General features: G+C 43.4%; 1 protein-coding gene across 4 annotated transcripts; it reads right to left on the bottom strand.

Annotated features, from left to right (window-relative positions):
- Positions 1-622: 622 nt before the first annotated feature.
- rbm39a (RNA binding motif protein 39a) lies at positions 623-11618 on the bottom strand. Of its 4 annotated transcripts, none has more exons than XM_015365063.2 (17): positions 11511-11618; positions 8311-8374; positions 6701-6750; positions 5678-5875; positions 5155-5220; positions 4979-5032; positions 4626-4743; positions 4169-4321; positions 3888-4025; positions 3716-3781; positions 3432-3636; positions 3092-3178; positions 2647-2679; positions 2168-2276; positions 1794-1899; positions 1626-1704; positions 623-1511 (listed from the first exon to the last, which is right to left on the bottom strand). In XM_015365063.2, the coding sequence occupies exons 2-17, from the start codon at positions 8359-8361 to the stop codon at positions 1411-1413; spliced, it is 1614 nt and encodes a 537-aa protein (XP_015220549.1). In that variant the 5' UTR covers positions 8362-8374; positions 11511-11618; the 3' UTR covers positions 623-1410. The 4 variants fall into 4 exon arrangements, with proteins under 4 accessions (XP_015220549.1, XP_015220548.1, XP_069035414.1 ...); XM_015365062.2 differs by lacking the exon at positions 11511-11618 and adding an exon at positions 10122-10436; XM_069179313.1 differs by lacking the exon at positions 11511-11618 and adding an exon at positions 9777-10068.
- Between the last annotated feature and the right edge of the window lie 3913 nt (positions 11619-15531).

The following is a 15531-nucleotide window of genomic DNA, read 5'->3' as shown; positions in this document are numbered from 1 at the left end:
ACCTCTCATAAGAATTACCCATCACAAAAATCGGGTTATTCTTTTATTCATCAGTGTGAACTTTTGTCCGAGCTCTAGACTCCATTGGCAAATGACTAGTTTCTATAAAGCAACCCCCTTTATGTTATGGTTAAACGAAGCAGATGAAAAATTTCCAGGAAGGTATTCTTTACAAATTAAGTCCCACAGAAATACAAAATAAGCTTTTTTTTTTGGTCTGACCCAAACAGGGGTATTGGCACACTCATTTGTGGCCTACCTGAAATACTTTATGCAATGTCGAGGTATACCAACCTTTCTGAATTCATGTCTAAGGGCTTAAGTCTTGCAGGCAGATACAGCTCAAATGTTCAAATTAAAATTAATCAGGTAATACAGGTAACTTTAGGTGCTTCCCAAAAAATTCTAAAAAGGAGGCAGAATATCAGAGGACTCATCTCTGAAGATTTAAGACTAACTGGAAGAATGCCACCTATTCATAGTCTCTTCATAGTTGGCCTCTGCTAAGCCTCATTCTCCATTTAGGTGATCCCATATTTAAGCATTGCACAAAAATATCAGAACCAAAGGATGTTACAAAGATTGTAATCCTTGGGGGGGAAAAAAAAAACAAACTGCTGTGTATACTTTAAAGGAACTTTAATCAAGAATTCTTTACAAAATCAAATCCTGATTACAAAAAACAGTTACTTAATAGAAATACCAGGTGGTCTCTTTGAATTAACACAAATGAAATTACCTGTCATTTAGTCTCCAGAGCTCATAGAGCTTAAAACATTGAAGAACACAATATGCAGACAGGCAAGGGGCATTGCAATGTTGTTTCTCCCCTTCAGATAGCTCCACCAACTAGAATCTTTTTACTGGTACAAATCTTTACTTTCCACTTCTGGATTTTTAGTGAGGAAATGCAACACACTTGCCCGCCTTAAACCTATAAAGCACGAGACAGCTGTATGTACAACAAAACATTTACAAGATATGATAAAATGGTCAACAGACAAGACCAACATTAGGCAAGCTGTACATAAAAACTGTTGTCCCTTTATTATGCACGTCCCATGTTTTCACGCACAATATTTATCAAATTACTCAAGATCAGGCGTACTATTACTCCAATTCGGTCCATCTTCTGTCACCCATGTCCGTACTATTGTAAATACACTCCACAATGTTACAGCTCTCGTGAAAAAATGGCGCTTCAATCCCCGCTTAGAATATGAAAAAAAAAAATAAAGGAGAACCTCTCGGCAGCAAACTGCTACTGAAGTACACTGACCTGATCAATCACTGATCAGGAGATTTCTATCTCAGAGAAAAGGGGTGGGGGAAGGAGGCAGACCACGAATGCTATGTACAGACTGACCAATACGCATTCTCAACTAAAGCGGTTTTCAGCTTTGAGGAAAATCACCGCCGAGAAGGCATCAACAACTGCGTTGCCATTACGGAGTCAGGGAAAAGGTTGTGGTATGTCGGGAGTGGAACATACGCTGCGGTGATCATTTTACCTGCAGGGAGAGGAAGAATAACAGTTACCTGAAGAACACCTCATAAAGGAAACATCTCTAGCTTCATTTGTCTTAAAGGTGGTTTACGTGCCTAGGATCGATTTCTAAACCTACCTGCAAACCATCTTCCATGCAAAGCATTAACAGCAGCCATTGCAGCCGGTATAGTTGGACATTTCACATACACATTGCCCTGAAAAAAAAGAGAACAATCAGAACGTGAACCTCCCCTCCCAAAAAACTTCCAAATATTTTACCAATTCAAAGCATTACTGTTCTTACTTGTGGTGAATTCTTGTCCACGTAAATGTGAACAACCCCTCCGTGCTTGTTGCATTCTTCAATAACATCATCTTGGATTTCTACATCCCAGCCGGGTTCATCTTCACTATAACAAAAAAATCATTTTTTTTCTCACAAGGGCTCCAACAGGCAAAAATGATAGAAGCACTACAATTCAAACGTTTTCAGTACTGTAAAAAAAAAAATCTCAAACGCTACCAACAAAATATCATAACAGTTCATCTTTAAATGCTAGACAATTATGTATAACTTACATATACTGTACTTAAACTAGTTATTGCTAAGTATTTTGCCAACCCACATCAACAGTGAAGTGGTCCCAAGCAAACGTACAAAGCTATAGCGATACTCACGATTGAGGATTGAACATGTTGGACAGCTGGAAGCAATGTGTTGCCAGTGGTTGTGTCGGTAAATTCAAAGCTGTATTGAGGTTTAAATTCAAGGCAGGGGTGGCAGCAGCTGCAGAGAAAAGGAAAGGCTCTTGTAATTTAAGTATTCCCCCAAAAAAGGCCACAATCACAAGTCTTTTGTGGGTGCATTCGCCATATGTGCAACAGCAGTTAAATACCAGGCAAAAAAGGTTCAGCAACTTTGTTTGCCTCCCTGTTTTCTACTAAAAAAAACGCCTACATGTATCTTTCTTCCAAGGGCACTGCCAACTCAGACATTATCGCTCGCGACCCTGCATGCTTCAATTTGCGAGCAAGAAAAAATCTTGGGAAACAAGGTACAAATCACCAAGACTTTTTCCCAGTTCGAGCTTAGATACAGCCAACAGAACACAAGACTGGAGGTTATGCCACGTTTTGGATATGCAGATCAAATTCACCTTCGGGCGGTTGAGTCAGCCTTGCTTGTAAATCTAAGGATTAGAAGAAAAAGAAATTAAAAAAGTGCACTTCACTCATCTCACAGCATGATAACTTACAGCACAGGTGAGAATGCTGGGAATCATGGTATGAGTGTGCACAGAAAGATGGAAGGATCTGCATGTTTACATGTGATCTACAATGAACCTAAATCATGAATACGCACACAATCCAGACATTAAAGTAAACTGATACAAAAGTCTGGAACAAAACTGTTTTTTCATGAACACAACAGTAGGTAAATAACCCTGTGAATACTGCTAACCTGGTTTAACAGGTGCTATGTATAATTCATGAATAAACAGGTTATTTCCAAATTCATGCAACTATTTACTTATGCAGTTTGTGTATATCCAACTATGCACAGTGAAACTGAAGCCTGATAGAATTGGGTAAGGTCTTTACCTGTAACAGCTGCCATTGCGCCAAATGAGATTGAGCCACTCATTTGCAGAGCCTGCTGAGCTGCTGGAGGGATCTGTAATCCAGTACCTACAAGAGCACAGAAGTGTATACATTTTAGCTAAAAGTTTACTTACAGACTAGAAAAAAAAGCCATCTAAAACTTTGAGACCTAGACAAGATCATTTTTGGCCCATTTAATTGAAAAATCTTAAAATGTAATCTCAATAGTAAAATTTTATATACAACATCAATACTCTAGCCAGCATGATGAACCAAGCCTACACGATGCACCCGTTGTGTACGTTTTTGTCAATACAAGCTTTCTGACCCAGACATTTACCTTCAGCAAGCCTGGCCATCAGCTGCAGTCGGCCCGTTGTACCGAGATCTATCCCAGTCCTTTCCAGCTCGTCACTGTCCAGGAACGAGCTGGCTGTGGATGCATCAGTGCGCTCAGTCACATGTCCTACTTTCATTGGCCTACCAGCCAGTTCAAATCCATTCAATTGTTCCAATGCCTTTTTGGCACATTCAGCATCTGAAAACTAAAGAAGGATTTCTCATCAGTTACAATTCAAAACCTTGAGCATTTCAAATTCCATATAAGCATTCCTTAAAACTTACTGTAATGAAGCCATATCCTTTGGATCGCCCAGTTTCACTATCCATCATCAGCTGAATACTCTCAATCTAGGACGAAATAGATCAAGTTAAAATCCACAATTCAAAAACATCCTATACGATTTCAGCAAAAGAATATGCACACTGTTACAGCAGTGACAAAGACTCTTCTTACCCTTCCAAAAGGCTCGAAGATCCCCCGGAGCATGTCCTCTGTGATATTGAAATGCAAAGATCCTACGTACAACCTCATCGGACCAGCATTGCCTTTCTGCAAGTTATTGGCCATGGCAGCAGCCCTGTTCTTCTCAGCCTACGAAACCCAAAAAAAAAAATCTAGTTAAGATTTGTAACACTACCGCAACTTGCAATACCTCCAATGCCAGAGTTCTCTGGAACTGTATACTCTGAAAGAAACTAGGAATCAAGCTGGTTTAACTATTTTAGGCATCTCACCTGTGAAGCCTGCACAATGATTGGCACTCCCAGAAGCCTCTGTCCTGTCAGACCGATTGCCAGTGGCACAGAGTTTGCTTCTACAAACTCGATGTAAGCGATCCCCTTTGATCTCCTCGAGTTTCTGTCAGAAATCATTCTCACATCTCTTACCTGGTGAAAGAAAAACAATTAGGAGGCAGCCACCCAATTACAATACAGTCTATTTACTTACGTTACTAGTCTAATATTACTAATAAACAAATAGTAAAGCGAAAATATTAGTTTATTAAAGCTACAGAATAGTACTTCTTTAATCACTCATTGAGTAGTTGATGCATCCCAGAAAATCCAATTCAGAAAAAAACGAGTGACCTAAACTAAAAACAGTTCATGTAAAAATCAGATATTAAGAGAACTGAAGAGTTTAACAAACTATGAACTATGTCAAATTAAATGTTAAGAGCCCACAACTTACTTTTCCTACAGCAGAGAAAAACTCTTCAAGGTCCCGTGGTCGAATTCTGGCAGCAAGCTGCATGCAGAAAACTGTGCGGGCATCTCTTTCCTCAGGCGTTAGGTTATCAATAGGCTCTCTATTAAAAGACAGAGGTAAGAACTTATGAAGCGCTACATGACTTGAGTTCTGGTTTTGAAACAGAAAACGGCTGCAGAGGCTGTCGTAATGAGGGAAAAAGGTCCCCAGTTGGAAGCTGCTCATTAGTTGCCACATTCCAGAATTAGAAGCCCCTCAAAAAGAAACATGCACAAGTGAAACACTACAATTGAAAAACGTACTTCCACCCAATGGAAACATAAGCTAAAGCTCACCTGACCGGGCTTTTGTCTTTCCTGAAAGGGCTTCTACTTCTGGAGCGTTTCCTGCTACAATTTAAAAAAAAAAAGATTCAGTCAGTTCGAACTGAGGAGACACACTATGGTGCTTGTGCACCATACACTGCACAAACAACTATACACACAAATGACAAAGAAAATAGTATAAAAACCTTAGTTTGATGGCAGGTGGTGGGCCAATCTTCCCTCTGGAACCACCGTTAAATTTCGGCCCAGAACTGCGATTAAAAACAAGGTTCATCTCAGTAACTATGACGTTAAAGCCATCTAAGGGTGGCACGATCACACACTGAAGATTAGAAGACCCCAGTTAGTCTTAAGAAGTTGAACTGCTAACCAACACCTACCTTAACACCCCCCTGAGAACTGTACTTCCGTTAATACCAAACGTATAAAGTAGGCAAGCAGACGAAGTCCTGCCCTCATTCTCCCCACAACAAAAGCAGATAACCTGCTTTGATACAAAACTCGAAAAGGAACAAACTTATCCACCCAGAAATATGTGCAGGTAGGCTTTAAAAACTGTTAGTTTTAACACCAATTAACAACGAGCGTAAACAGATGAGAAGAGAACCAAAACATGCAGTTAACCAAAAACAGGCTCTTATAGTTGAATCCGTAAACGGATCTGCGGACGCAGCAGGACGGACACGGCCACAAGGACAAGGGACTCACAAGGGGCTCCTCCGCGCTCTGTAGCGGCCGCTCCTCTCTTTGCTACGAGACCGGCTGCGGCGGCGGTCCCGGCTGCGGCTGCGCTTCTTGTCGCGGCTCCGGCTCCTCTTCCTGTCGTGGCTTTTCTTGCGGTCCCGGCTTTTGCTCCTCTTCCGGTCGCGGCTTCTACTGCGACTCTTGCTCTTGCTCTTCTTTTTCCTTTCGCGATGAGGAGAAAGCGCCGTGTGAAAACTCACAAGACCCCATCGGAATATGGTGGAGGGGGGTCAGTGACAAGACCCTTAACCAACGTAAAGGCTTAGAGAACAAGAAGTGAGCAACTGTTATATCTTACTTGTAACACCACCCCCCACCTCCATTAGGGATAAAATATTCTACATTAATAATTGTAGTTTTCATATCTACCTGGGCATGGAAATACGTATGTATAAAATCCATTTTATACTCAACGTTCTATATAAAAAGTAATAAAATGACCAAGATTCTTAAACAAGAGCCCCCTACCCTCAATCTTACCTGCTCCTGCGAGGAATCATAACCACGCCCACGATACTTTATTTCAAGTCTCACACCCTCAAGCTAAGATAAGAATTGCCATTTCAGAATTACAGGCACAGCTAACCAAAACACAAAACTAACGATTAAAACACTATAACCTTAAACTGTTTTCATTACAGTTTTCAGGGCCTATTAGGCAATGTGTTATGCAATGTCTGTCAACTACAAAAGATTTAATTACCATAACGTTACCATGAATGCAAAAAGACGCTACACAACCAACGTGCAGAGTCAGCCATGCCAACTCCAGCGCTCTCACACTGTACCAAATTGTGCCACGTGTTACAGCAGGTCAAGATGCACGACGTTACTGGTAGATGGAGGAAGCCACTTAAGCCATGTCCCACCGGCAATCCCTTTCCAAGTTAACAGCGTGGTCTCGGGCATGAAAGATAAGTCCTGTCCCACCACCCACTCCTCCCACACAGTCAACCTGCTCCCTCAGGGACCCCAGCTTGCACTTACTTCTTACTGCGCTCCTCGTGGCCATTCGCATTACTGGGCTTGTTCTCATCCTAAGCAGGGTCGATAGAAGAACATCATGAGGACGAAGAGGTAACATTTCAAGTCGTCAAGGTAAAGGGGGATTGGGAACAAAAGAAAATATAAAAAAATCATTTAAAAAGTATTCGTACAGATTAAAAGTCAAACTTATAAAGTTGGGTCCCTTTGTAACCACTTTGCTGTTACTTTTCCCCTTTCTTAAAACATATAACAGTAAATAAAACCAAAATTCAAGATCTAATAATCATAGCTGAAGTGGTTAAACATTTGTATACTATTAAGCCAAGTTTAGTGAATATTTGCTGAGCAACTCCTCCTGATCAGTACCAAGGCTATCTTTGCCTAAGACCAATGTGGCCATGCTAGCAGCCAGCCACTAATCGAGTTCCTGTGATGGATGCCATTCCAGTGATCTTCACCCATTTTCGTTCGTGGACTGTAAGAGCTCGATGCCACCTCTGTCACACATCTCGCCCTGAAGCAAACAGGGATTCACACTGCTTAGTAACGTCGACTCCCAAGAAATTCATTTAAAAATAAAATAAAAATCCACCAGTTCAAACTAATGAAACTCCCTAATCCCTATTCCGTTGCATGGAACTAATCCATTTTAGATTTTAAAGGGAACACTTTGTTTTGTTGAAAGAGTTAACACATATGAAATGGATTTAAAATGTGACTATCAATTACCACTTAGCTTAATTGAAAGCTACTGAATAGGTGTGAGAAGGTGTAAATATTAACTGGTGTTAAAACATGCAAAATTACCTGAAATGGTGATTGACCCTTTAACAGGCATGAGGTTTAAAATAAATATCAACAAAGGGTTTAAGAGACAGTATTCACATTTTAAAGTTGTATTTGCCCTCATCTCAACAAAAATACTCACTGCTCAAGAAATGAGAATTCAGCAATGTGGCATAAAAAATGAATGTTCAGATTAATTCTACAAATCAATCTATTCGCTAGCTACTGGTGCAGCATAAACAAAAACCATGCGCATTCATGTCATGAATGAATTGAACTCTACAAGACAAAGTATACAGCATACCTAATGGAATTACGCGTAAAGAATACATTCCCAACTCATTTTCTTCTAAAACAGGAATCTTAAAACAGCATGGCATAACTACACCATGTCTGTAAAATTTGAATACTGTCTCCAATTTACTTTTTTCAGGTTAAATGTGCTTTTGTCATCCATTGCATTCACCTTGTTGCTACCAAACAGGTGCTTGGATGTTCAAAGACGAGGCTCTTTTTACCTAGGGGACCACAATACATCAATACATTGCGCAATTACTACCTTACTGTTTGACAGTTCACACTGGAATCAAAGGTGAATTCATGGGAGTAGAGGTGAGATATCGTTAGGCAAGTCTACAAAAAGAGATAGACGGGCATTTATTCATAATTCTGAATTGAAACTACTGCAACATAGCACATCAGCAAATACATTAAAGTCATTTTTGCATAAATTAAGAGGGTGTGGGGGAAAATGTCAATAGAGCGGTAGTTTCATGGGTAGTGTACTCTGGCAATCCACATCAAACCCTTTAAAATTCACTCACCTTTTTATAAGGAGCCTCAAGCATAGCCTCAATATCGAAATCGTCTGCCATACTGCCAATCAACCTGGGAGAAAAAAAAATTGAACAAAGCTGGTATTAAACCTCATGCAAGTACAACTGCTTCCACATACAAATTGCTAAACATAGTAACAACAGGAATAAGACTGAACTTCTGTGTGGAAGAAGCCACATCCCTAAAAGATCTTTAGTGATGGGGCGAACCTTCAATGCTGGAGTATGTGCAAAAAAGATTTGAAAATGGGAATTTTAGCATGACCATTTCATAATGCATGCAGTATACAAAATCTAGAATCACATCAAAACCAGGGGCAAAGGTCATCACTGCATCATATTAACAAAAAAAACCTCCACCAGCAGTCTTTAATCTGTTTGTAAAGAACTTCTACCCCCCCACCCCAGGATGCAATCAGATGTCTGAAGCCAAAACTCCCTGCAGGAACACGGGTACCACAAGCAGGCAGAATAAAAAAGGAGAAGCTGTGGTCTTGATCTTAGTTTGGTATTACTGTCATTCTTGGCCTCGGTCCTTGGTTAACTGACTTTAATACATGTCCTTTCAGGTGAATACCTGTCAAGAGAAGCAGGTGGGTGAGTTTACTCTGCAGAACCCATTGTATGAGGACAAAGTTTTTTTCACTCTTGTGCGCTCAACTGCACACCACCTCAGGACAAGTCTAATACTACCCCCTCCCAGGCCATAGGAAACTCGCACAAGTTTCTGCCAGGATCATGCAAGAAATGTCAATACTGGGGACGGAATGAATGGACAGATCCTTCTGAAGTTTCTGGATGAGGCTTGTTAAAGAATGAATAGAATAATTTAGCCCAAGGCTTTTTTTTTGCCTCTCACAGGACTAGATTTACACTGGAAGGCCACAGAAAAACAGCTTTATATACGTAAGAAAATTAAAGTCATACTCTGGAAGTGAATAAAACTACCAGTTTCTCAACTTGTCAAAACCGGAAAAGGATAAATGATCTTCCACCAAAAACATGCAGAGAAATTCGACTTAAGCCAAATTTTGCAGGATATCTCTAGTTTTAAAACTACGCCACTTCCCCAATTCTTAAAAAGTTAAAACTATTCCGTCGACCATACGCTAATGTACTCTTTCACATGTTCGACAACATTAGTTACCTGCTTCCGCGACTCTTCCACGCGTGCATAGCCGCACCATGCAGGCGAAATTTGTTTAGAAAGAAACTACTGGTGTGAGGGCAAAGTTCAACAACTTCTCGCCGAAATACTACGTACCTTGCACGTAGACATCACAAAGCGCATATATATATAATCAAAAAATCGAGGTGGGCACAGTACTATATAGCCCACTAAGACAATCCATAAGCAAAACTTCTTTACCAAGTGTTTCGAGTAAAACCCAGAGCACCGCGAGTACGGTGACAAGACTGCAAAATAAGCAAAATGTTAAACAACTCAAACTCACTCCATTGTTTGTGAAACGTCGTGGGTTCTTGCCGTCTTCGAACATTAAAACGCTTTAAAGACCCTCATTCTTTAATTCGAAAAAAACTACCAGACCGAAGACCATTTATTCGATTTATGGGATCTACTTGATAAAAAAAACGTTCTGGCTTTATTTTATATCTCGGAATTGCTGCAATTCTGTATAATAGCGAATAAAAAAGGAAGTTTTTCGGCTGCTCACATTTAAACAATTACGTAACAGCTACCGCCCTGCATTACCAGGAGGGGAGAGGTAAATGCGTCGGTCTAGAGAATTTCAAGACTACAATAATCCATAATCTACTCAAATTTAGGCAAATATTACCTTTAAAAAGAACAAACAGCGTTCTCGTTTCAAACGCCTTCCAACGCTGTCCTTTCTCGACTCGGCTTCACTTAGGCCGCTCTTGACCTCCGATCGTTATTACTCCTCCTTCTTCTTCAAACAAAGCTCTGAATCACTTCTCTTTACCTTCAGCAACACTTTGCTTCTAGATCAAGTTTATAATGCGCCGCTAAACAGCTAAAACAATCTAAAAAAGAAACAGAAAGGCTTTTTTTTTTCCACCCGCAGTGCGCGAAGTTATTCTCCACCACAATCCCCGACTTCGGCTTCTCCCAAAATGGCGCCGGTGGACAACAGGTAAGGGGTCTCTTAACGGCCAACGCAGGGGCTTCTCGCGCCGGACAACCCGGAGACGAAGTGCCACACGATTGGTTGAGAATGTTTCCGCTGCAGCCACCGGCCAATCAGCGATCGCCTGGATCGCGGTGCAGCCAATGAGCGACCTGCAACAGGCCTGTGGGAGCCAACCACGAGACGCATGGCGCTGGAGCACGGGGTGCATATGGCTCTATTGTTTTCAGATCTGGGCCTGCATGTTACTGCATAAAGGGCTTTCGTGTAACAGTACTGTGCATGAACAGTTCCTTCAGTTTACTGTTATTCAAATAAATACAAATGTATATTTTTTGTCCTTACGAGCGCTCTAATTATTTTAAAGTTCTCATTAAACCAATTCACAGTTCGTCAAAAGTGAAACTTGAGTTTAAGTTGTTGACATTAATTTAACTGTAACTTGGCCGGTGTGAATTCGCAGTTTAGGCGTGCCCGGCTGAAAGATCATGTACATGCAGTCTCCAGCTTGCCGTGTGTTGTGTGAACTATGCACTTTATGGTGGACTAATTACGAACTATATAGACCAGAAAACCAAAACAAACAAAAGAGCATGGACGTAAGAATCGTGGTAAACAAGCACTTTAGTAACACTGAAACCCGTTTGCATGGCGAAGAAAATGCAACATTTCTGAGGTGCTAAGCGGTTGAAATTTGCTTCAGTAGTTTGTATCATTTGTACGAGCGAAGTGCTACTACTCCCACAGAATTTTAGCGTTAGCAGTATTAGATTACAATCTCAACAACAACAACAACAGTATGTAACGAAGCAGGGTTTTTGTGTATCGTTCGCAAGTTTTAAACGATTACAAATATTTCGGCATGTTTCGCACAAGCCCATTTTCTGCGGTCTCTGGTGGCTCAGTCGCTGCGATTTTTAATGTTTCTGACAAGCAAATTATTCCAGGCCAAAAGGCTATTGATGATATTGATGAAGCGAGGACTCGGCACGCATGGTATCTTAAATCGGATGGAATGCAGTACATTTGCTTTTTAAAGTATACACTCTTGTGTGTGTGTGTGGTGTAATGCCTTACCAACTCTAGAGTGACTTTTGTTTCCCCCTCGGACCGTGTACAGCGTTCTTTCGGAATTATTCCCCAGTGCGTGATGCAACTATGAGTACTTGTTTTTCGTTTTGTCGGTCGTAAACACGCCTTACTGTAACTTGCTGGTTTCCGGGAGTGAGGCCCGCAGTACCCGGCGCGGCCGCTAGAGGACTGTTGTGTGATGGACTGTTCTAGAAATTCTCAGAGACTCACACCGCTGTACAAACGGGCAGCTGATGGTCACGGGTCACGCTGTGCTCCGTTTGTTTGGTTAATTGTATGAAGTTGCAACAGTTATTTCCGACAGCTGCCGTCGACGTGGATACTGTCGCTGCATAAATGTTTCCCACGCCCAGCTTTTGCAGCTCCAGGGAAAAGCTGGAGATTCGCTAAAAAAAACAACAACTTTCCATTCTGACCAATTTTTCTTAAAAAAAAAAAACAACAAAACAGCAGCATTACGCTCTTGTAGCCTGGTCAGTAGTGCAGTGTACATGGTGGACCGGGAGGTGTAAACCGTAATTAGGGTTTAGATTCACATATCTTTCATAGTCACGCCATGCCAACGTCAGTCAGGAGGACGGTCTGTGTCACAGGGCGTTGTCACACCCCCCTTCACGGCTGTCGATGCGGTGGTGTTTTAATCCTTCTTGGGTAGGTCGTGCTGAGCCACATCTTCAGGACGTGAGGTCTAAATAAAGGCTCGGCCGTGTGGGGAGTATCCGGCCGGGTGTTGGCAGGGAGGTCGGCATCGCTGCTCCTCAGCGCTGGGGTCTTGGGTGCTGCCTGCGTGGAGTTCGCATGTTCTCCCCGTGCTCATGTGGGTTTCCTCCGCTCGCTCTGGTTTCCTCCCACAGCCCACGGAGGCGCGTGTAGGTTGACCGGTTTCTGGGGGGGAAACAACTGGCTCTGGTGGGGGGGGGTGCGTTTATGTCTGAGCTGCGAAAGACCGGCGTTGCTGTGGGGTGTGCCCCGGCTTGCACCCCCTGCTTGCCGGGATAGGCTTCGGCTCCCTCCACGGCCCAGGACCCAGAGGAGCAGGTAGTCAGTGGAGGGGTGGATGAAGCAATAAGAACATCTGGAGGCCGAAATGTGGATGTGGCGCTCGTTTCCGATCGCTAGGTTTTAAGCCCGTGTCCTCCGGGGGCTCACTGCGCGCTGACTCCCCCAGGGGGAGCGGAGCTGAGCTCTCTGGACGGCGCTGTGCCCGGCTAGCTGTCAGCTTGCGGGCGGTCGCAGCGTCCTGAGTCACCGCGAATAGCCCGGGGGAGAAAGTCTCCACTGGTCGATGGTATCGATGCCCGTCGTCACCGGACCCAGGACAGCTCAATAGGGCGCATTCGTTTTGGCTGCGTGCTTGGGCTCTTGCCAGCACGAGCGGACTCTGCTGCCTTTCCCTGTCCCTGGACAGCAGTGACGAGGTCTAAGTGGGAGACCCTGTGGGATCCCACTCCTAACAGCCGCCCCCTCGGCCACAGCGCTCGTGTGAATGCTTGTAAACGGACACGTGTCGAGTCGGAGGGAGCACACAGACAGACAGAGGGAGATACGTCCGCCATGGGTACAGGACCCCCTGCTGAGCTCAGGGTGCCCCTGCCCCCTTCCCTGCCCCCCCCCCCCCCCCCCACTTGGGTACAGGAGTCACCTGCAGGGGCAGAAACGGGAGACATGACTACAGGTTCTAGGTTCTAGATTGGGTGCCTCCTGTATATATTAAGACCCAGGGATTGTAAATCTTCTTTTTTCTCATGTTAAAATGAGGCCCCTGGTCTCAGAGACAGTTGACACTTGTGTCTCGACATGACTGTTTATTTCTAAGTTAAAAAAAGTTATGAATGAAAACAGAGATTCTTGACGTGGCCAAACACTGGAAATGGTCGTCTCAGTGGTAGGTTAGCTTTGCATTTTGAGTTTCAGTGAAAAACAGTGAAATGGAGTGCACTGTTTTTTGTCAGATTACAGAGGGCTTAAAAACTGCTAAAACAACTAGAATAGAGAAAGCCATTGTGACAAATCTAGGTTTACATTTAAGATCATTAAGTACTATTATAAATCACCAGGGCTGCCTATTTTCACTGCAGTTAATGGAAACCTGTCAAAATGGTATATCTGACCAGGAATACAATCTTTTATTTTTAAAATGGATTATATGGAACTTTCCAGACTTTTTAAGAAAAGCAATTTACAGCTGAAGTTCCTGATATGGAAATGGTTGGCTGGCTTCTCAGGAAGAGCATCTCCTGTTTGTGTGCCTGTGTAGTTTATACAGTTATTTAACCTGTACTAATAAGGAGTAGGTTGCAGACTCCGCTCCGGAGCTGCAGTGCAACCAAACCTCCACGTGCACTCAAACTTGCTTGCTTGTGTGTGTGAAGCCAACAGTAGGCAAGCACAGCTCAGCTCAATGTATCTGCTCCCTGTTCTGAGTGCTTCGGCTGTGGCTATACCGAGGCAGCTCTGAGCACCCCATCTATCTTTCACATAGATTTATATTATATCTATAATATTTATATTATTTTAAATGTCTCACTTTGCTGTGGTGTTGCTGCAGCATCGTGCTCTGAGCCCGGACGTTGAACTTGAAAGCAAAAAAAAACGTGCTGTAGGAGATTTCATATGCATTCACTCTCATACCACATTTCAAAACTGAATGACTGGTATTAAAAGAGAAAAAAAACATGCATGTTTTTTTGCAGCTGTCTTTCGCCATGTTTTGTGTTAAAATAAACATCATGGGGAAATCGAAGGCTTTTCTTGGGCAGTCTGTACGTTCGAGGGACCACGGAGAGAGAGTCCTGTCATGGCAGCCCAGGACTAGCTGCGCGGCTGTGACCCTTGACCTCAGGATTTTTTCTGAGCCGTCAGTCCACCCCACTGGGAACATGAGATCACATGGCCGTACAGCAGAGGCCTAGACCTGACCTCCCTTCCACATAGTTCCATCACACAGAGCTCCAACACAAACACGCTGGGCAAATTCCTCCAGATCGTTAGAGCCAACACGCCCCACCCCCCTCCCTCCTGCGATGCAGGGGCCAAAGGACCCATTGAGCCAGGTCTCAGTATATATTGCCATAAATGACGATTTTAATTTTTCCCGTTAGAAAGAGCACAAGCTAAAAAAGGGCAGCGTTCACAAATTCAGATGTGGAAATTCTGAAGGTGTCATCTGGTCAAACCCAGAGAGGGGTCTGGTGCGCAGATTCGGGTCCAGGACGCAGGGCCCATGCTGGAATGGCCTGAGAAAAGGGGGCGTGGCAGCCCTCCAGGACTGGGCGGAGCCAGCATCCTCCAATCACAGCTCAGCTGTGACCTCCTCCACCCTGCAAGCCATGGTGGAAACAGCTGAGCTTTGATTGGAGGATGCTGGCTCCGCCCAGCCCTGGGGGCTCAGATCAGCCAATAGCCTTTCAGTGTTGCCCCTCTGTGGCCATCTCGGGATGAATAAGAACTCGTTCGTCCAATTTGCTCCGTGAGTTGTGGGAATTAGCAACTGTAAAGGCATTACAAAGACACTCAGATATGTGCGACAGGCGTCTTTTCCTGCCCAGTGCCCTTTCCCTCACCTGGCTCCTGTTCAAATGTGAAGTAAAGACGCAAGTATGAAGCCCGCAGTGGAGACGCGTGTTTTTCTACAGCAAGAATTCTCCTTTAATTGAAAACAAAGTTACAGCGCTTTAACAAGAGAGAGACTGGAAGCTGTGGCCAGTCTCCAATGCTCCCATCTGGAGAGGCGGCTGCAACATATTTCTGCTGCATTTTATTTCTGTCCTTATCTGTGCTCGCTGGCAGTTGGTTCGGCCGTTAAATTTTCCAGAAGGCGGATTCTGGTGGGCAGGGCCCGCCTGTCAGGGGAACTGGCACAAAATGTGGTTTTGGGGAGGGAGCCCTGTCTCTGGGCATCTGACCGACTGACACAGCAGCCCTCGGAAACTGCAGTCCTGTTATATTCATGTAAAACATTCCAACGTGATGAATAAGGGGAGAAAAATAAAAGTTTCAAGAACAG

The sequence above is a fragment of the Lepisosteus oculatus genome, chromosome 16 (genome assembly GCF_040954835.1).
Source record: "Lepisosteus oculatus isolate fLepOcu1 chromosome 16, fLepOcu1.hap2, whole genome shotgun sequence".
Taxonomy (NCBI): Eukaryota; Metazoa; Chordata; class Actinopteri; order Semionotiformes; family Lepisosteidae; genus Lepisosteus; species Lepisosteus oculatus.
This window is presented reverse-complemented; position numbering and strand designations above follow the sequence as displayed.

What these genes read in the sequence shown, in the direction of transcription:
- rbm39a (XM_069179313.1), bottom strand. An exon ending in CACGAGGAGCGCAGTAAGAA is followed by an intron (nt 5,876 to 6,700) that starts GTAAGTGCAAGC and finishes TCATCGCGAAAG; the next exon opens with GAAAAAGAAGAGCAAGAGCA. An exon ending in AAAGACAAAAGCCCGGTCAG is followed by an intron (nt 4,744 to 4,978) that starts GTGAGCTTTAGC and finishes GTCTTTTAATAG; the next exon opens with AGAGCCTATTGATAACCTAA.